Here is a 21,297-nt window from a genome sequence, read left to right on the forward strand (position 1 = left end):
AGTATCTCCTAGCAACGTGAATTCTATCTTTATTCTCTTTTTATACAGCAGCACTTTGGCAGGCAGGGTTGGGATCTCCAGTTTGCTGCCAAATTGGGCTACTTTCAAAACGATGTCGCGGGTCAAACTGTATTGATCGCGGGTTGCAGGTTTTTGGGCTACTTCTAAATTGCACCGCGGCCGCCATGGCATTTTTCTTTAAAATATTTCACTGTTACCTGCTGCTGCTTACTATCAGGTAGTAAGGCAGCCTGTTGCTGAGTGTGTGAGTGGTGGGGAGGGGGCGGAGGGGTGTGTGTATGTTGAGACTGAGCGCCGCAGCAGGCAGGAGTCACATGAGCAGCACGCACGCATTTCAACTTTTTACCAGTTGTAGGTAGGCTATTTGGATTGTCATTAGGGAGACATATTCCCAACCGTAGGCTATTTGGATTGTCATTAGGGAGACATATTCCCAACCGTAGGCTATTTGGATTGTCATTAGGGAGACATATTCCCAACCGTAGGCTATTTGGATTGTCATTAGGGAGACAAATTCCCAACCGTAGGCTATTTGGATTGTCATTAGGGAGACATATTCCCAACCGTAGGCTATTTGGATTGTCATTAGGGAGACATATTCCCAACCGTAGGCTATTTGGATTGTCATTATGGAGATACATATGCCCAACCCTTTTTCCATAAAACATATTAACGCGCTATGAACTGATGCGCATCAAGAAATAAGGCGACAATGCACAAAAAACGACTTTAGGCGCTCTACAGTGCATTAGATAAAGTCGTTCGGAGATGGTTTAAACTGCACTTCTTTTGTCGACTTTTCTTATGGAAAACCACATCAAGTAAAGGGTTTTACGTATGCTCCGTTCTTTGGTCTCGAGTGCTGCGCGATTGGAATTTTTAAATGGAAGATTTGGAACTCACTTGCATGCTTCTGACATGGGGAAAAGTACACAATGAAACTGACATTGAATGTGGAGTGATACTCCACATACCACTGGAGTCGTTGCAAATCCATTGTGCCACTTGTGTAGCCTACCTGAGCTGGCAAACTGATTTAATAAATAGTCTATAACTTCAGTTTATTGTTGTTGTAGCCTTATGTTATTTAAAACAACAACAAAAACACTGGCTGTTGACAAGCATAGGCCTATTCAGTTCATATCCATATTATTAATATACGATTTAGTGATTGAAATTAAGACCCTATCCTCAGTAGCCTCTTCCAACAGGCTATGGGGCAACAGAAGCACTTCTTACCTCGAAATCGCCTCGCTATTCATGTTATATACATTAGTCTGTCAATATGAACTAAGCAAGCTGCTAAATCGTTCATCTTACATCTTGCCTAAGCGAATGTAGGTTTTCAGGGGCTATAGGCTACCTGCAATTAGCATAACTAAACCAAATGTAATTACAATCATAAACTCTGATTTTAGTAGGCCTAGCCTATGCCTATTGAAATGACAAGTCAATATCACTAATAGGCCATTTATAACGGTTTGTAGTCTTAACATCTGGCACATAATAACGGCACAATCACCAGAAAATAGTTTTAACATTATTTTGAAGTTCGTCCAAGTGCTTCTTGCACAGAGATTTCGAGATGATCTGTCCAACTTTCATCCCTCACCCTCCTGTTGGATTTATCTATAGTTATGCACATGCGCATAAGGGATTTATTTACAATCATAGCAGTCAAACTAGTTAAATCAACATCCATTGATGGAACATGATCTGGCGACATATTGAAATTCCTTTATTAGTCACGGTTAGCTCGCAATAATTAGACCTATTATTTTTATGGAAAACCAAATTTAGCTTCTTACGCCGTTACAAATGACTTTGATATTCCTTCATACTTTGCTCGATAACGTTATGGAAAAAGGGTTAATTGGCTTTATGTGCAACTCGTCTTGTTGCAGCAAAAACAATGTGGGCTCGTTTTAGGGTTTGTGGGCGGGTTTTGAGTAGTCATGGGAGAGAAGTCTTAGCTATACCTGGCAACCCTGGCAGGGCAGTTCCGGACGGGCGGTTCCGGACATGCGATATCAGTTTCTTGACATCATCATCATGATGCTGGAGATAATAAACAGGAAAATAGACTACAAAGAACTCTCGTCTTACAAAGTTGAATACCAGTAAATGATATATCAACCCCACGGAAAATCCCTAGTTAGTTGCAGTAGCAGTGCGTGAGTCAAATCACTGGGGAAGACATATTACAGCCAATGGGTTGTGATAATGGTGTTGTTTGCTCTATAACCTGTTAGTTCATATGGCTTGCGACCATGTTATATAGGCCTAAGGCCGATACAATAAGAAGACGCTGGCAGAATAATTCACACATTTGTTTCTTCACAAAACCGGAGAGCAACCTCTGTTGGGTGAAGTGCACAAAGCGTATTGCATGTAACAAACAGTTACATGACTTACAGCATGGTCAGGTAAGTTAATGTTCCTGACATTTTCAGACCACTAAACAACTATTGATTTAAAACCATGGAGAGTTACCGCAAGTCACAAAGAAAACAGGAGCTGTCTCCACTATTCCAGCACCATTTCAACATCATCAAATCACCTCTGCTTAGTCTAATACAGTGACAACTAAAATATACTAAAAACAATTTAGTCCAATCAACTTAAGCTAAATATGATGTGGCTGTCCATGGTTCTGATTTGTGTGTTTGTGCGTGCGTGTTAGTGCAAGTAGAAAAACATGTTGACTCACCCTACTTGTCGAGAAATGCCAATGTCATCCTCCTATCTTTCATTTTGACAAAATGGTCTATCACTCTGTCATAAAGTTCAAGCTTTTATTTTATGTTGTCCTGCTACCTGGCTAAAATGCTTGTTTGCTAGCCTAACTTCATTTCATGGTCATCGTTAGCTAGTTAACATTAGCCTTCTACATCTAGCTACATATTGAACTTCCATACTCTCCAACTAGGGGCACAATGTATGAATTTATGGTTGGATCAGAATCGCCTTTATAGTCATTGGCCAGTACGGAGAATTAACCACAAGTACAAATCCCTATCTCCATGGTTATTTAGAGAAGGAACCATTTTAGCTAGCTAGCAACCGGAGGACAACAACACAACGAGATGCAACAATTCAAGTTGTTTCTGTCAATGAAGTATGCTCTCAATGCAATGTGATTAACACTTTTTTTTGTTTTGTGCCAAGACCATTCATAGTTGAGCTCACTCAGTTTAGCTCAATGCTGATTGGCTTTTATTATTTATTTTTATCAAGGGAGGCCAAATGCTTGCTGGCTTCCCTTGCATTCAATGCTACTGGTGGCAACAATGTCATTCTCTTTTAGACCAGACAGCATCAGATAGATTGCCAACAGAGACAGAGGGGTGCTGAATGAAAATTATGAAACACAGAGAGATGAAAGATAAATTATTTAACGTTTTTTGGGGAAGTCTGGCTTTATCAGGAATCAAGGTAAGACCCAAGTGCAGACTGTGTGACGTAACAATTATTATTTTAACAGCAGGGGCAGGCAAACAACAGGTCAAGGTAGGCAGGGGTCGATAATCCAGAGTAGAGGCCAAGGAACAGGACGGCAGGTAGGCTCAAGTCAGGCAGAGGTCGGTAATCCAGAGGTGGAGCAAAGGTACAGGACGGCAGGCAGGGTCAGGTCAGGCAGAGGTCAGGCGGGCGGGTACAGGGTCAGGACAGGCAAGGGTCAAAAACCAGGAGGACGAGAAAAGAGAAACTGGAACAAGCAGGAGCTGAGACACAAAACGCTGGTAGGCTTGAACAAACAAGACGAACTGGCAACAGAAAGACAGAGAACACAGGTAGAAATACACAGGGGATAATGGGGAAGATGGGCAACATCTGGAGGGGGGGTGGAGACAAGCACAAGGACAGGTGAAACAGATCAGGGCATGACAGGCTTCCCTTGGCATCCACAAATACATGCCACTGGTTAGTTGAGCATGCATAGGCTACAGACTTAATATACCCCAGTGGCTACAGACTTAATATACCCCAGTGGCTACAGAGCATGAAGTCTATTCTACAATTGTTCTGCAGGGACTCCTCAACTTCAAACTGCAAAATGCACATCAACCCTAGTTTTATGTTCAAGAGAGGAGTTTAACCAGCAATATATCTTTCAATAAAATTATTTCAGTATAATTTCTGATCGGTGTTTCCTGTATGGCGAAATACCCTAGCATTTTATGAGAGCAAAGATCATTTACTGATAATGCGTTATTGTATGTCTTGTATTCATGAGCTAACAAGGAAGCTTCACTCTGAGTCTGTATTACATTTAATATGCTTCTGCATGTTCTTCTTCCTAAATAGATTTGCAATCAGCTAATTTGTTGTTAATAGCCAGCAATCAGCTGGAAGAGTAGAGCTGCCCTCCACAGGCAGACCAAGTGTAATGTGGGAACCCATGTTTCTCATGAACAATCAATGATTCAATTTGAACCTAAGATGTGCTTGACAAAAACCTTCACTGGTGAAAAGTTAACCACATTATAGGTAATGTATCCAGGGCAGTGTGAATGGTTAATCATGACAGTTTCCCTGAATTGTAAAAGTGTAATGTTACATTAGGTCTACCTTCATCTTTGTTATGTTACCTTAGTACTGTAGAAGCTGATGTGACACTGATGTGTCCCCCAAATGGCACCCTATTCCCTATAGGGCTCTGGTCAAAAGTAGAGCACTATGTATGGAATAGAATGCCATTTGGGACAGAATCACTGATACTCGTAATAAAGGTATTATTAACTGTAAACACCCAGAAGAGAAGTGTCAGCTATCTTCCTTGACCTCAGTGTGACCCGTGGTGGAGCATAAGTCTGAAGGTGTCAGCTCTCCAGGTTGGGAAAAGTACTAAAGATATGTTCAGAGGTGCTGGATGTACTGTATTATCAATTATTGTCAATTACATTATTTTGTCTTGCCAAATACCCCTTAGGCTCTACCCTTGTTGAGGGATCTGAATTTGATCACTCGGTTGTCGCTGAGAATTTTCCTGTGCCGCATGATTTACATAAATTCACTGAAAACCTGCAATAACACACGGTTATATTAACAGTATTGCACTTTTCAAGTAGCCTCATTTTGGCCAGCTAATAGCCTAACTACTGATCAAGCAACATTACATCAGCTGAAAAGTGTGACTGGATTAAACGTTAAAATCCTGTTGCTGCATGATTATTGTGCTGCAACAATACTGGTCATTTTAAGATCCCATCTGTACAGTAAAGCAGGCCCACTGGGTAAACAAAAGAAGACTGGGCCTGTGTGTTTATCTTCCCGAGGTCTGCCTCCCTCTCACATTATCAAACCTCTTCCAATTCTCTGAGGCTTGGACAAATAGTGCTGACACTGCTGCGCACGCACTGCTGTTCTCACAAACATGCTGCTCTTTGGGCAGGCCATCTGTACTGTTGGTGACAACTGTTATAGGGCTGTTACATTTTTAAAGGTGGGCAGGGAGGGTTTTAGCTAGCAGCTGTGTGTGTCATAGTTCAACCAATAAACCCTGGTAGTGGCCACCCCAAGGTCTGTTTGATTCCATTGTTGGCCTGCTCCTTCAACTTTAATGTCTGACCACTGGGACTTTGACTGAGCCAGCAGCACAGCAGACTCTTTCTTAGTTGTGTTCTTATCCTCAGGAGGGGATGTTGGTGTGGGTCCTGTTTCTGCTCTGTCAGGGGGTGGCACCTGCTCTGACACAAGACCTCTGCCAGCGCGGTGAGTGACTCAGAGTAGCTAGGTTTATAAGACGCTCACATCCTCATAGTTGGAATTACTTGGTGTTTGTTTTGTATTCTTTAGTTTGTACGTATTGCAATTTGTACAATACCAGTTTATTGCTTCCCTGAATGTTTGTTTCAGCTAATATTCCAATATTTTAATGTAGGGAGAAAGAAAGTTTAATATGTCAGCTGATCAGAGTCTTGAGGAAGAAGGTACTGGTTGTGAGTGTTTACTTGACTTCAAATGGTCTACACAGGATGTTGTTATCTTGTCTGCATTAAATTTGGTTAGTTTAACAGCAGCGAGTGCCTGAGTGGGCAGAGGGCGAACACGCAGTAAATATTAAAATACTTTATGGTTTGTGGTACAGATAGTGTCCTTCATACTGTCCTGATAAAGAACTGTGAGACTAGATGAGCAGGGTGTCCTATTCACTGTTTGTTTCGTTGGTGTCCTGTTTTTTGTTATTGTACTGTTTGTTTCATTGGTGTCGTGTTTTTTGTTATTATACAGTTTGTATAAACTGATGTGACTCAAGTCAACATCTTCGTGACTTATTAGACTAGACTATTGTATGCTAATGTTTTATGATGTCTAAAACATTGAGCATACAATATTTGAGGTAGGGGAGAGAGATAAAAAAAACTGTTATTCTCTCTGTAGATGCTCCAAATGGCTACAAAGTGCGCATCAGCCTCAAAACTGCTTTGGGAGAGGATGCTGTGAGTACTATGCTTACCAAAAGATACAGCAGATTATTAAATTATTTTCAGAAATGTTCTCTGAAATCAGTGATATGCTCTAAAATACAGAAGGGGGTCCTATCGATCAAGAGCTTTGAAATGCTATTCATTTATTATTTTCAACACAGAAAAATGTGTTTGAATATTGTGATTGGTGATGAGATTATACTTTTTTTGTCTGCAGTATGAATGGAATCAGAGTGAAATGTTCTTTTTCCGAGCTACTATGGCCTTTGCCATGAGGAGGCACTTCCAAATGGAAACATACAAGTAAGAATATCTACAGTGCCCGAAAAATGTCTGACACATTATTTAATCAGTCGCTGTTTGAACTCAATACAAAGCACATGCTACAGTACATCAGCATGTAGTACATTATAAATTGGGTTGTTTGAGCCCTGAATGCTGATTGGCTGACAGCCGTGGTATATCAGACCGTATACAACGGGTATGACAAAACTTTTATTTTTACTGCTCTAATTAAGTTGGTGAGCAGTTTATAATAGTAATAAAGGTTTATTTCCAGCCTTCCTGTGAGCATGTTTTATGACTTCTGTTTAAGTCAATAAAATAGTCTTCCTGGTGTGTTGTGTAATGCTGTCAACATGGCATTTCTGGCATTATGATGTTTGTGGGACTTTTCCAGTGTCGACAACATTATCCTGTGTGTTCAGACTTCGAGGGTGTCCTTCTGGTTTGTGGTGACATCACCAGACAATGCCACCATGCTTATTCCTAAGGCAGATGTGGAGAAAGCTGTGAGGTAATGCTCTGGTCTACTTTAAAAGAAAATGTACTGGTCTACACCTGTAGATAAACTAAAGTAAGAAAATGAACATAAGCATCCACCTGAATACCTGATAAAACAGAAAATAGATATGCTTACAATGTGAAACACAAGGCAAGCGGTATTTAGACAGATTCAAGTACAGTTTGAGATAACAGACCTGTAAAAGAAGAGATGTACTATCTGGACCTAAATGAACCCCTTCTATAACCAACAGGATGGCAAGGCATCGCATCAACAACGCCTTCCTCCTGTCAGATAGGACCCTGGAGTTTCTGGGCATCCACCCTACACTAGCAGCGCCAGTCAACCCTGACACCCCTCCCTGGCTCATCGTGTTTGGAGTGGTCATCGGTGCTGTGTGTGCTGGAATCATTGCCCTGCTCGTATCCTCTCTGCTTCAAAAGAGACGGTGAGTCTACCCTTTGACAATACTTCAGTCTTTCTGTTCATAATGAAATGTTTGGTTATTTAACTGGTGTTGATGGTTCATCTTGATCTAGGAAAGAGAAAGGGATGACAGAGGATGGGCAGGATGAAGAGGACATGCAGGTGAAAGGAGTGGAGAATGGCATCAACCTGGATGGCACCTACAATAGAGGATTCACAGATGATGATCGCTTTACAAAGCTGTAAGGGCTTTTCCGGTACAATGCTGCCAAGTAAGCACTCCAAAGACACTTTTATGCTCTGTGTCTAAAGTTTCAAACTGCAGCGGGTATGAGATTTGGTAAAACAGACTCTAGCCACTAGTTAAATAAATAAGTGAAAAGAACAGTAAGACATTTCCCACTGGGCACAGACGTCAGTTCAACTAATGTGAATTCAATGTGAAAACAAAAAATGTCACCATGACATTGGATTTAGGTTACAAGTTTGGTGAAAAAAAATACACAATTCCCCTATGTTGATGACTTTTTGTAAATCCAATCAGTTTTCCACATTGATTTAACTTCATCACATTGAATTTTGGTGGAAATTATGTGGAAACAACGTTAATTCAAGCAGTTTTGCCCAGTGGGTTCAATCCAATTGTAACTGTATAAAAAGGCGTAATGCATATTTGTTTATACTCAATGAATGAATACACATTATCTCAGTGGTAGTTTATAAATCATGCACAAGATTACAGGTTGGGTTTCCTTTTTACTTTATTTTTGTGGTAGGCTATATGGCGAATATCACTTTTCAGTTACAGTTGAAGTCGGAAGTTTACATACACCTCAGCCAAAAACATTTAAACTCTGTTTTTCACAATTCCTGACATTTAATCCTAGTAAAAATTCCCTTTCTTAGGTCAGTTTGGATCACCACTTTATTTTAAGAATGTGAAATGTCAGAATTATAGTAGAGAGAATTATTTATTTCAGCTTTTATTTCTTTCATCACATTCCCAGTGGGTCAGAAGTTTACATACACTCAATTAGTATTTGGTAGCATTGCCTTTAAATAGTTTAACTTGGGTCAAACGATTCGGGTGGCCTTCCACAAGCTTCCCACAGTAAGTTGGGTGAATTTTGGCCCATTTCTCTTGACAGAGCTGGTGTAACTGAGTCAGGTTTGTAGGCCTCCTTCCTCGCACACACTTTTTCAGTTCTGCCCACCAATATTCTATAGGATTGAGGTCAGTGCTTTGTGATGGACATTCCAATACCTTGACTTTGTTGTCCTGAAGCCATTTTGCCACAACTTTGGAAGTATGCTTGGGGTCATTGTCTATTTGGAAGACCCATTTGCGACCAAGCTTTAACTTCCTGACTGATGTCTTGAGATGTTGCTTCAATATGTCCACATAACTTTCCTACCTCATGATGCCATCTATTTTGTGAAGTGCACTAGACCCTCCTGCAGGAAAGCACCCCCACTACATGATGCTGTCAACCCTGTGCTTCACGGTTGGGATGGTGTTCTTTGGCTTGCAAGTCTCCCCCTTTTTCCTCCAAACATAACGATGGTCATTATGGCCAAACAGTTATATTGTTGTTTCATCAGACCAGAGGACATTTCTCCAAAAAGTATGATCTTTGTCCCCATGTGCATTTGCAAACTAGTCTGGCTTTGTTATGGTGGTTTTGGAGCAGTGGCTTCTTCCTTGCTGAGCGGCCTTTCAGGTTATGTCGATAAAGGACTCGTTTTTACTGTGGATATAGATACTTTGTACCTGTTTCATCCAGCATCTTCACAGGGTCCCTTGCTGTTGTTCTGGGATTGATTTGCACTTTTCGCACCAAAGTACATTCATCTCTAGGGGACAGAACGCGTCTGCTTCCTGAGCGGTATGACTGCTGCGTGGTCCAATGGTGTTTCTACTGGGGCGGCAGGTAGCCTAGTGGTTAGAGCATTGGACTAGTAACCGAAATGGTTGCAAGATCGAATCCCCGAACTGACAAAGTAAAAATCTGTTGTTCTGCCCCTTAACAAGGCAGTTAACCCACTGTTCCTAGGCTGTCATTGAAATAAGAATTTGTTCTTATCTGGCTTGCCTAGGTAAAATAAATACTTGCGTACTATTGTTTGTACAGATGAACGTGGTACCTTCAGGCGTTTGGAAATTTCTCCCAAGGATGAACCAGATGTTTGGAGGTCTACAATGTTTTTTCTGAGGTCTTGGCTGATTTCTTATGATTTTCCAATAATGTCAAGCAAAGAGGCACTGAGTTTGAAGGCAGGTCTTGAAATACATCCACAGGTACACCTGTGACTCAAATGATGTCAATTCGCCTATCAGAAGCTTCTAAAGCCATGACATCATTTTATGGAATTTTCCAAGCTGTTTAAAGGCACAGTCAACTTAGTGTATGTAAACTTCTGACCCACTGGAATTCTGATACAGTGAATAATAAGTGAAATAATCTGTCTGTAAACAATTGTTGAAAAAATTACTTGTGTCATGCACAAAGTAGATGTCCTAACCAACTTGCCAAAACTATAGTTTGTTAACAAGAAATTTGTGGAGTGGTTGAAAAACACATTAATGACTCCAACCTAAGTATATGTAAACTTCCAACTTCAACTGTACAGTATGTGTTATCCATGGCTTTAGTTAAGCATTTCTGCAAACCAAGTAGGTGACAATGGTCTATAATTTTAATATTGTCAAAACTGTGAAATTATAGAAAGAATCCATAAGCATGTTCATTTAGAGATCATGAATGCTTCTTCTGAGTGATCGCAGATCTGAAAATAATCTAAATGTAGCAACAGTTCAATAAATTTATTTGAGAGGGAGGAAAACCCCATGATAATTGATTTAACTAAGAAATGCATGTAGTTAAGTGTTAAATGCCTATTAATGTTTTTTACTGCTTGTTTTGCACAATGTGAAACACTGGAGAAGAACACGTGAACAGATTGGTTTAAACTTTAAACAGGTTTTATAGTGGATCTTCTTGTAGTTTGACATAATGGCCATTTTGATATTACTGTAGATTGTTAAATTATTGAAAAATATACAAATTGTGTGAATCAGAGGATATGCAAACCATCTGTGATTTAGATGTCTCCCTCTTTCCTATAGTGGAACCTCTAGTCTGTTGAGATTAAAGCAAATTAAACTTTATTAAGGACTTGAGCTTCCAATTGGCTCATTTATCCCCCTCTGTTACTATTCCCCAGGTCGATGCTGTAAATGAGAATGAGTTCAGTCAATTTACCTGGGGGGAAAAAAAAGTGTTACCTCTATTCAGCTACAGCATACGACGAAAGATTATGGACATATGATGCAACACACATTCAGTCAATGCCTGCAATTACACATGTATAAGGGGTAGATGTGGGGTCAGCTTAACAATGATTAAAATGTTACACCCTGTCCCAACCCAGTTCCTCAGTAATAATTAAATGGCTAAATGGGCACATACCTGGTTGACCGGGGTGCCGGCGGTGGAAGTCGGCGATGAGGGCTGGGTACAGGATGTCTCTAGCGGGGACCCAGCACCTCTCCTCCGGGCCATAACCCTCCCTGTCAACCAGGTACTGGAAACCCCTTCCCCATGGTCGAACACTCAGGAGACGTCTCACTGTACGCCGGATGACCATCGATGACACGGGGAGGAGGGGTGGGCCAGGAAACAGAAGACAATGGGCTGTGAGGAACAGGTTTAACACAGGGCACATGAAAGATGGGTTGTATACGAAGGGTACGGGGCAGCAGAAGACAAACAGCATTGTTGAGATGGGAAACAGGCCAATAAACTGGGGGGAGAGTTTGTGGGATTCCACCCGGAGGGGCAGATCTCGGGTGGATAGCCATACCTTCTGCCCGAGTGTAACGGCTTTCTTCTTCCTCCTCTGATGAGGAGTAGTAGGAAGGATCGGAGGACCAAAATGCAGCGTGGTATGTATCCATAATGTCTTTTAATGAGAATGAATACGACAAAATACAAAACTAACAAAGTGAAACAAAATGAAAACCGAAACAGTCCCGAATGGTGAAAACACTGAAACGGAAAATAACCACCCACAAAACCCAGGTGGAAAAAGGCTACCTAAGTATGATTCTCAATCAGAGACAACTAACGACACCTGCCTCTGATTGAGAATAATACCTGGCCAAATGAAAAAACCAACATAGAAAAACGAACATAGATAACCCACCCAACTCACGCCCTGACCACACTAAAACAAAGAAATAACAAAAGAACTAGGGTCAGAACGTGACGCCGAGATGATACCGGAGAGCCGGGCGATCCGATGGCGATCCGCTTGTCGTCGATACCTGGCGGTGGTCTTGAGGGCCGACCGGGTTCTCCTCCAGGTACGACGACAGCAGCGGGGCTGATACCCCAGGGAACATTCAAAGGGCAATAGGCCCGTGGCAGAGCAGGGAATGGTGTTACAAAATTCAAAAGGCACTCGCACATCTGAGCAATCTTATTTGCAGGTGCATGGCAACAATTGAACAAGATGAAGGAAAGAGGAAACTGCACACTGCTCTTGATAGTATCACTGATCTTTAATAAGCTTACGTATCGGCCTCACGGCCTTCGTCAGAGCTTTTGTGATTTAAAAAAACCTAGCCCCACCCACATCCGTTCCACACATCGAAGGGGGTTGGAGGCAAAGGAAAAACAAATAAGTGCTACCAAATATAACAATATGCATTTCATAAATATTACAAAAGTGTATGAATAAGATGTATGAAACACGTCTGTAAAACCACAATGAGGACATAGGAAGTTTTCATTAGTCATTGGGTACATCGTTCGAAAAACAGAATAATCTTAAATAGGCACATAATTCACAACATAACATACATAGGCATTTCATCATTAAGTCCTTTAGGAAATAATGTCTGGAGGGTGAAAATCCAAAAACATTCTCTTTTACTATTATTAATATCATCTCCCCTGTCTGATATCTTAACTTTATCTATGCCACAAAATCTAAAAGGTAGAAAAGTTTTCCGTTGCGGAGAACGTCATTCACCAGACCCTGAAACACAACAGGGGTGTTGGTGAGACCAAAGGGCATGACCAGATATTCGTAGTGGCCGCTGGCCGTGTTGAAGGCGGTCTTCCCCTCTCGTATCCGCACCAGGTGGTAGACATTATGTAGATCCAGCTTGGAGAACACAGTGGCCCCTTCGGAGTTGTCAGGTCCCGACAGCAATTACAGACGCCCCCGGGGCGGCGTGGTGCTAGGGGGAAGGTCAATCCCGCAGTCACAGGGGCGGTGCGGCGGAAGGGAAGTGGCCCGGGACTTGCTGAACACCGCCCGGAGATCCTGGTACTCCGCGGGAATGGCGGAGAGATCCGGAACCACCTCCGAGGACCCAGGAAGATGTCCTGGGGAAGGTTGCACCGACTTCAGACAATGGGCGTGGCAGAACGGACTCCAGCCCATGATGACACCCATAGACCAGTTGATGAGTGAGCTGTGTCACTGGAGCCAGGAGAATCCCAAAACCACGGGGATCTGGGGGGACTTGTTGAGCAGGAACTGAATGATCTTGCTGTGATTCCCTGACACCCGTAGGTTGATGGGTGTGGTGTTATGGGTGACCCGACCTATAGAGTACCCATCCAACGCTCTAACATCCACGGGAATGGAGAGGAGCTGTTCAGCTCGGAAGCCAGTGTCGCGTCCAAAAAGCTCTCATCGGCCCCAGAGTCAATGAAGACCCGAAGAGATTTGGACTGGTTTCCCCACAGCAGAATGACATGAAAAGGGGTGTGAGTAAAGGAAGCAGAAAAGTTCCTCATATGGCCCACAAGAGTACTCGCTCCTACAAGTGAGCCTTGTCTTTTACTAGGCATGAGGACACAAAATGACCAGAAGTCCAGTTCCTTGTTCTGATCCGGTGTTGCCGTTCCGCTGGCGACAGCCCAGCCCTGCCTAGTTGCATGGCCTCGGGAAACAGTGCCTCGGCCCTCCGCTGTAATTCTCGAGGAAGGTCAGGATATCTCGGCCACGGGACCGGCGGGGATTTCCGGGATGACTCGGAGGCGAGGTGGAATCCCTGGACGTGGGAGTGAAATCGAATTTCCTCTCCGTCCGTCATTCCCGCAATCGCCCATCGATGAGGATGGTCAAAGCAATGAGGGAGTCAAAATCTGTGGGTAACTCTCGAGCCGCAAGCTCGTCCTTAACCTCCTCCGAGACGCAGTGCAGGAACATGACGAACAGAACTTCCGGGTTCCACGCACTCTCCGCTGCCAACGTACGGAAATCCACCGCATAGTTGGCCACAGTGTGGGCGTACTGCCGGAGCTGAATTAGCTTCCAGGCAGCTTCTCTCCCGGAGAACGGGGCATCAAAGACCTTCCTCACCTCTCCCACGAACCCCTCCAGGCTCGTGCATACGGCCGGCTGCTGTTCCAATACGGTAGTAGGCCAGGTGAGAGCCCTCCCAAACATCAGCGTGATGAGGTAGGCTATTTTGGAGCGGATCCGAGGGGAAGGAGGAGGGCTGAAGCTCGAAAATGGGGGCACTTAGCTAAAAACACCCGACAGGTGATTGGCTCTCCATCCATCACCTATTTTTTGCCTTACCTCTCTAACCTTACTACATTTGCACACACTGTACATAGATTTTTCTATTGTGTTTTTAACTGCATGTTTGTTTATCCCATGTGTAACTCTGTTGTTCTTTTTGTCGCACTGCTTTGCTTTATCTTGGCCAGGTCGCAGCTGTAAATGAGAACTTGTTCTCAACTGGCCTACCTGGTTAAAAAAAAATATGTATGACGGTAAGACCCAAATGCTAGATTTTTTAAATCAAATGTAGCATCAGCAACTAAAGCAGCTGGCAACAAACTCAATTGTGGCACTCAAGTGCTTTTGATCCTTCTCCAGAAAGGACATGTTACAAAGGGAAAGCTTCTGTGAGTCATTTGTTTGAGAACATTCTGTTCACTGGCTGAATTGTTTTCTACCCACATCATAGCCATTTCTTATCCTAGACACAAGGGGGAGGTTTTAGCCATGTGGTCAGAACATGGTTGAACGGCTATTGAACTTTAGGACATACAGTTGTTTTAGCTACGTGTAATATGAGCCAAGGTCGATTAGATTGTCCTTTGTATTAGTAGCTACTCTTCCTTGGGTCCAGCCAAATTAAGGCATACAATTGTAAAAACATTACAATTTACAATTGGCTCATTCATCCCCCTCCTTTCCCCTGTAACTATTCCCCAGGCCGTTGCTGTAAATGAGAACGTGTTCTCAGTCAATTTACCTGGTAAAATAACAGATAAATAAAAAATTATACTTTCTTTTTTTTAAACAATACATTTCACAACACATTAAGTGTGTGCCACTACTCTACAACAAAAAATCAATGTGTATGTGTGTGTATAGTGCTTATATAATCATGTGGGTTTGCAGTCTTATTGTGGCTATTTATTTGATCGATAAGGGGATAACTTCCACCTCCAAAGCATGTATTGTAGGCCTACGGAGACCATTGACAGACTGAAGTATGACCTCTGCTAGTTGATAAGTGTATACCGAAGATGGTTTAGCTAAAGTGTGGGAAGATCTCAATTGAATACTCCTCTCTCCTTGTCTCCTTCTCAAAACCCATTAGATTCCCTTAGATTACACAGACCCCAAAATAATTTGACAACAAATACAATCTTGATAAACTTCCATATAAACTCCCACATCTATTACGTGAAATACCACAGTGTGCCATCACAAAAAAGGGCAACCAGTGGAGCACAAACACCAATGTAAATACAACCTGTATTTATCTGTTTATATATTTTCCCCTTTTGTACTTCAATTATTTGCTCATTGTTACAACCAATAATATAACATTTGACATGTCTATTCTTTAAAAAAAATTGTGTGTATTGTTTACTGTTAATTTCTGATAGTTTATTTCCCTTGTTAATTTCCCTTTTGTTTATTTTCTATTTCACTTGCTTTGGCAATGTAAACATTTTTCCCATGCCAATAAAACCATTTGAATTTAATTGAAAGACAGAGGTCCCTTCCCTCTGACCTTCTCCTCCAATGGGTTCTGAAAAGAAGAGAGGAAGCTTCATATCCGTTGCCAAACCCACTGGCTCCAGGTCATCTATAAAAGTCGTTGCTAGGTAAAGCCCCACCTTATCTCAGCTCACTGGTCACCATAGCAGCACCCACCCACAGCATGCGCTCCAGCAGGTATATTTCACTGGTCACCCCAAAGCCAATTCCTCCTTCGGCTGCCTTTCCTTCCAGTTCTCTGCTGCCAATGACTGGAACGAACTGCAAAAATCACTGAAGCTGGAGACTCATATCTCCCTCACTAGCTTTAAGCACCAGCTGTCAGAGCAGCTCACAGATCACTGCACCTGTACAAACCATTCTGTAAATAGCCCATCCAACTACCTCATCACCATATTGTTATTTATTGTATTTATTTAGCTCCTTTGCACCCCAGTACCGCTACTTGCACACTCATCTTCTGCACATCTATCATCCCAGTGTTTAATTTGCCATACTGTAATAATTTCGCCACTATGGCCTATGTATTGCCTCACCCCCCTTATCCTACCTCATTTGCACACCCTGTATATAGATAGACTTTCTCTATTGTATTTATTGGCTGTATGTTTGTTTATTTCATGTGTAACTCTGTGTTGTATGTGTCGAACTGATTTGCTTTATCTTGGCCAGGTCGCAGTTGTAAATGAGAACTTGTTCTCAACTAGCCTACCTGGTGAAATAAATAAAAAATGTCAAAAAGGACATCCCGTTGGACTTTGAATGAAGGACCGTATAGACAGAGAAATAGTAATTGCGTATTTTTGTAGGCACTAACTCTACCATGGTTCATTGGACAAAGCCTATGATGAAAATTAATGGCGTTTTATAGGGTTTTTGGATAAACGCTGAAAATAAGGTATGTGGTAAACACAGGCATAGGATATTTTATACGTTTTGCTCTATGAGATCATCTTCATCAGTTAACGTCACCTTTGTGAATTAAGGCTTCATAATTAATAAAGGTCATGTAAACTGACTGCTATTATCTAATATAAAACGTATAAGATCTCCTAAGCATGTGTTAACCTCGTACCTCTAAGTTTATTCCAAATTCCTATTCTTCCCCCATAAATTTTTCCCCATAGGGATGGCGGAACGAACCAGAGGGAACTAATTTCCGGGTTTTAGGACTACAAGCTGGCGAGCTCACGCCCCCCCCCCCCAAACTGGCTGTCGTCCAATCGCGTTCACGTTGTCATTCTGCATCACGCGGTTGCTAAGCAAATCGTCCCGCAAGTCCTTCTCAAAGTCAGGATATGAGTCGATAAACCTGACTATTTTCATCGAAAGTACGCAATGTCACTATTCAAAAACGATACAATATTACAGATAAGTTAAATATCTTACATATCGGAAAATATTTGTAATGTTGTACTTGTTGTTCACGAAATTCATGCTAATGTTGGGTTTTTGAGCTAGCGCTCAGTGTTGATCCGAGCGTTCTGACCGCACAAAGGGTGCGTTCGTAAATTCGCTCTAACTATCTACTCCGATTTCAGAGCACTCTCGCCCGAGTATGCATGAGCCCAGAATAACTGATGAATTTACGAACATACCAAAAGGCAGTCAAGCGCCCAAGGTAACTGGCTAAAGTTGGCTAGCCTGCTAGTTTTTTTGGGTTGATAGCTTGCAAACGTAAATTACTTCCAGACATTGAGAACACTTCACTCTGACAATTTTGCTCGCCATAGCAGAGCTAGTTAGGCTGTTTTCTAGAGCGTTAGTGACTGTAACTGTGTTGCTAGCAACAATTTAATTCCGTTTTTTGTCATCCTTTACTGACACATGTCAAAGGGTGTTTTGCGTTCGTAAATTCATCAGTTAATCTGTGCTCTGGCACATACGATTCCAATGTAGTTTCCCCATCTCCTCAAAAGTATCACAGGTATAGCTACCAATGACTTGTGTGATCTAGTTGTACTTTTACTTCCGCATTTAGATCTTCTGAGCACATAACCCCAACTACCACACTGGATGTAACTAGCTAGTCGTAGATTTGACGATTATTAGTGTGAGTTAGCTACTAGATAATTTAAACAGTTACTGCTTAACTCAAGAAATAGCTAGCTATGTCCAAACCAAAGTTTGTTGTGTTTGACCTGGGTAAATTGAAAATATAACTACTGTAACGTTAGCTAGCTAATTTTATCTAGCTATGTAGCCAGCTAGCAATGTTATGAAAATGAAGACTCAACAAACCTTGCATACCTTGTTAATACCAAAGCAGAACAAGAAGATTGTCACAGCTAAAGTAGCTTGTCTAGCTATCTGTCATGTGTTTCTGTCATCCTCCATCATCTCTGTTTTGTTTTTTCCTTATCTCAGATTATACTCTTTGGCCCTTCTGGGTGAGTAGCTATGTGGACCCACAATTTCACAAAGACAAAGAGTGAGTTTATTGGTTAAAATCTTGATGAGTATCAAGCTAATGATGGCTTTAGGCTATATCTTTCTCTAAATCCTCTCCCTTCCAACTCTTACACACATCAGCCATGTCTTTTCAGATTTCTAATAATATCTCATCTGCCTTTCCTGACAGGGGAGTGGTGTTGAATGCAAGGAGGGAGAAAATCCAACTGTACCCGGAAACGGTGGACATATTGACTTCTCTACATGGCCAAGGGATCCAGATTGGAGTGGCATCACGGTCAGTTCATACATTGATCAACAAATTGTATAAAAAAAACTTGCTATTTTATAATCTGATTAAACATATGTTTTAACATCTATGTAAAATGTGTTTAGACAACGGGCATTTCTGTTTTTAGCCTCTAGATGATTGTTTGAAATAACATGCCATTGTAAATAATCAACATTTTATTTATATTTCTCAGCACAGATGAGGTGGATGGAGCCAATCAGCTGTTGTCCCTCTTCAATCTCAACCAATACATATCCTTCAAGGAAATATACCCGGGGTCAAAGGTCCCTCACTTCAAAAAGTAAGTGTCTGAATTTGAGATTGCCGTGTTCACGTGGTAGTTGGAACTAGGAAACTCTGAAATTTCTGACTTGCTAACTGGTTGTAGTTAATCACGTGCCATGTTAAACGAATTAGCAAATCTGAAATTTCTAGCATGTGAATCCAGCTTTAACGACGACTGCCACTGGACGATTCTTCTGTGAGGATGGAAGTGTGTGTTTGTGTTCATGTCTGGCCGTGAAAGAGTGTTTATAGTGGAACTCACTCATTGTTTCTTTGTTCAGGCTCCAGGCAGACAGTGGATTCAAATTCAGTGAGATGATGTTCTTTGATGACGAACACAGGAACATCACAGCAGTCAGTCGACTAGGTACTACTTTCATAACTTTCCACCTCAACTCAAGCCAATTTATAATTTCATTAAGTCCACTTTATCTTCGTAAAGTCATTCAAATGCATGCACAACAGGGTAGGTAAAAATATAGATGATTTTAAAATGATTCCATATCATGAGTTGACCACGGATATTGTGACATGACATCTGTTTTGAAGTATAACAACTTAGCAAGTACTGTATGTTGCATAAACCATTCACACCCAAAGGAGATAACACCACAAGTAACTTCACTTTAACTTACCCTGAACTCTGGTTTTTCTCTCAGGTGTGCACTGTGTTCTGGTCCCTGAAGGAGTGACTATGAAATTAGTCAATGAAGCGCTTCTGCAGTTCTCCCAGGGTGCAAAATGAGGACTTCAGGACAGAGATGATGCAATACATATAGAGTGCCTTGCAAAAGTATTCATCCCCCTTGGCGTTTTTCCTATTTTGTTGCATTACAACCTGTAATTTAAATTTATTTTTATTTGGATTTCATGTAATGGACATACACAAAATAGTCCAAATTGGTAGAGTGAAATTTAAAAAATAACTTATTTAAAAAAATAATAATCTAAAAATAGAAAAGTGGTGCGTGCATATGTATTCACCCCCTTTGCTATGAAGCCCCTAAATAAGATATGGTTCAACCAATTACCTTCAGAATTCACATAATTACTTAAATAAAGTCCACCTGTGTGCAAGCTAAGTGTCACATGATCTGTCAAATGATCTCAGTATATATATACACCTGTTCTGAAAGGCCCCAGAGTCTGCAACACCACTAAGCAAGGGGCACCACCAAGTAAGCGGCACCATGAAGACCAAGGAGCTCTCCAAACAGGTCAGGGACAAAGTTGTGGAGAAGTGCAGATCAGGGTTGGGTTATAAAAAAATATCTGAAACTTTGAACATCCCATGGAGCAACATTAAATCCATTATTAAAAAATGGAAAGAATATGGCACCACAACAAACCTGCCAAGAGAGTGCTATCCACCAAAACTCACGGACCAATCAGAGAGGCAACAAAGAGACCATAGATAACCCTGAAGGAGCTGCAAAGCTCCACAGCTGAGATTGGAATATCTGTCTATAGGACCACTTTAAGCCGTACATTCCATAGTGCTGGGCTTTACAGAAGTGTGACCAGAAAAAAAGCCATTGCTTAAAGAAAAAAATAAGCAAACATGTTTGGTGTTCACCAAAAAGGCATGTGGGAGACTCCCCAAACATATGGAAGAAGGTTCTCTGGTCAGATGAGGCTAAAATTGAGCTTTTTGGCCATCAAGAAAAACGCTATGTCTGGCGCAAACCCAACACCTCTCATCACCCCGAGCACAGCATCCCTGCCGATGAAAAACATCCCCACAGCCTAATGCTGCCACCACGCTTCACTGTGGGGATGTTTTTCATCGGCAGGGACTGGGAAACTGGTCAGAATTGAAGGAATGATGGATGGCGCTAAATACAGGGAAATTCTTGAGGGAAACCTGTTTCAGTCTTACAAAGATTTGTGACTGGGACGGAGGTTCACCTTTCAGCAGGGCAATAACCCTAAGCATACTGCTAAAGCAACACTCAAGTGGTTTAAGGGGAAACATTTAAATGTCTTGGAATGGACTAGTAAAAGCCCAGACCTCAATCCAATTAAGAATCTGTGGTATGACTTAAAGATTGTTCTACACCAGCGGAACCCATACAACTTGAAGGAGCTGGAGCAGTTTTGCCTTGAAGAATGGACAAAAATCCCAGTGGCTAGATGTGCCAATCTTATAGAGACATACCCCAAGAGACTTACAGCTATGATTGCTGCGAAAGGTGGCTCTACAAAGTATTGAGTTTGCGGGGGTGAATAGTTCTGCACGCTCAAGGCAAAAAATGTTTTGTCTTGTTTGTTTCACAATAAAAAATATTTTGCATCTTCAAAGTGGTAGGCATGTTGTGTAAATCAAATGATTCAAACCCCCAAAAATCTATTTTAATTCCAGATTGTAAGGCAACAAAATAGGAAAAAATGCTAAGGGGTGTGAATACTTTTGCAAGCCACTGTATACTTTACCTCTTGGGACATTGTTGTACTGCCACAAACCTGATTCATACATAATTTTTCCACTTCATTCAGTGTTACTGCAAGATGAGAGCAATGTTTGAGAAGATGGACGAATGTTTTTCTTCATGGCTTTTTATGTGTATAATCAACGATACTTCAAGGGTGGCCAGAGCCATGCAATCAATATGTTATAAATT

General features: G+C 41.6%; 2 protein-coding genes across 3 annotated transcripts; both read left to right on the top strand.

The window, feature by feature from the left end:
• Positions 1-2,104: 2,104 nt before the first annotated feature.
• On the top strand, positions 2,105-8,116 carry LOC120054508 (collectrin-like). Its single transcript, XM_039001944.1, has 7 exons — positions 2,105-2,447; positions 5,658-5,736; positions 6,406-6,464; positions 6,670-6,755; positions 7,132-7,248; positions 7,490-7,684; positions 7,776-8,116. The coding sequence occupies exons 1-7, from the start codon at positions 2,292-2,294 to the stop codon at positions 7,906-7,908; spliced, it is 825 nt and encodes a 274-aa protein (XP_038857872.1). The 5' UTR covers positions 2,105-2,291; the 3' UTR covers positions 7,909-8,116.
• A 9,138-nt stretch (positions 8,117-17,254) lies between these two features.
• mdp1 (magnesium dependent phosphatase 1) lies at positions 17,255-19,749 on the top strand. Of its 2 annotated transcripts, none has more exons than XM_039001946.1 (6): positions 17,255-17,329; positions 18,076-18,098; positions 18,290-18,397; positions 18,585-18,692; positions 18,958-19,043; positions 19,336-19,749. In XM_039001946.1, the coding sequence occupies exons 1-6, from the start codon at positions 17,267-17,269 to the stop codon at positions 19,419-19,421; spliced, it is 474 nt and encodes a 157-aa protein (XP_038857874.1). In that variant the 5' UTR covers positions 17,255-17,266; the 3' UTR covers positions 19,422-19,749. The 2 variants fall into 2 exon arrangements, with proteins under 2 accessions (XP_038857874.1, XP_038857873.1); XM_039001945.1 differs by lacking the exon at positions 17,255-17,329 and adding an exon at positions 17,678-17,853 and having other exon boundaries at positions 18,076-18,139.
• The last annotated feature ends 1,548 nt before the right edge of the window (positions 19,750-21,297 follow it).

This window comes from Salvelinus namaycush, chromosome 10 (assembly GCF_016432855.1).
Source record: "Salvelinus namaycush isolate Seneca chromosome 10, SaNama_1.0, whole genome shotgun sequence".
Lineage (NCBI taxonomy): Eukaryota > Metazoa > Chordata > Actinopteri > Salmoniformes > Salmonidae > Salvelinus > Salvelinus namaycush.

Bases quoted from the DNA above. Each gene is read 5' to 3' on its own strand.
- LOC120054508 (XM_039001944.1), top strand. From the start codon at position 2,292: ATGTTATATAGGCCTAAGGCCGATACAATAAGAAGACGCTGGCAGAAT. The intron at 6,465-6,669 runs GTGAGTACTATG...TTTTGTCTGCAG, and splicing joins CTGCTTTGGGAGAGGATGCT to TATGAATGGAATCAGAGTGA. The intron at 7,249-7,489 runs GTAATGCTCTGG...TATAACCAACAG, and splicing joins GATGTGGAGAAAGCTGTGAG to GATGGCAAGGCATCGCATCA.
- mdp1 (XM_039001945.1), top strand. From the start codon at position 17,820: ATGTCCAAACCAAAGTTTGTTGTGTTTGACCTGG. The intron at 18,693-18,957 runs GTAAGTGTCTGA...TTCTTTGTTCAG, and splicing joins AAGGTCCCTCACTTCAAAAA to GCTCCAGGCAGACAGTGGAT. The intron at 19,044-19,335 runs GTACTACTTTCA...TTTTTCTCTCAG, and splicing joins CACAGCAGTCAGTCGACTAG to GTGTGCACTGTGTTCTGGTC.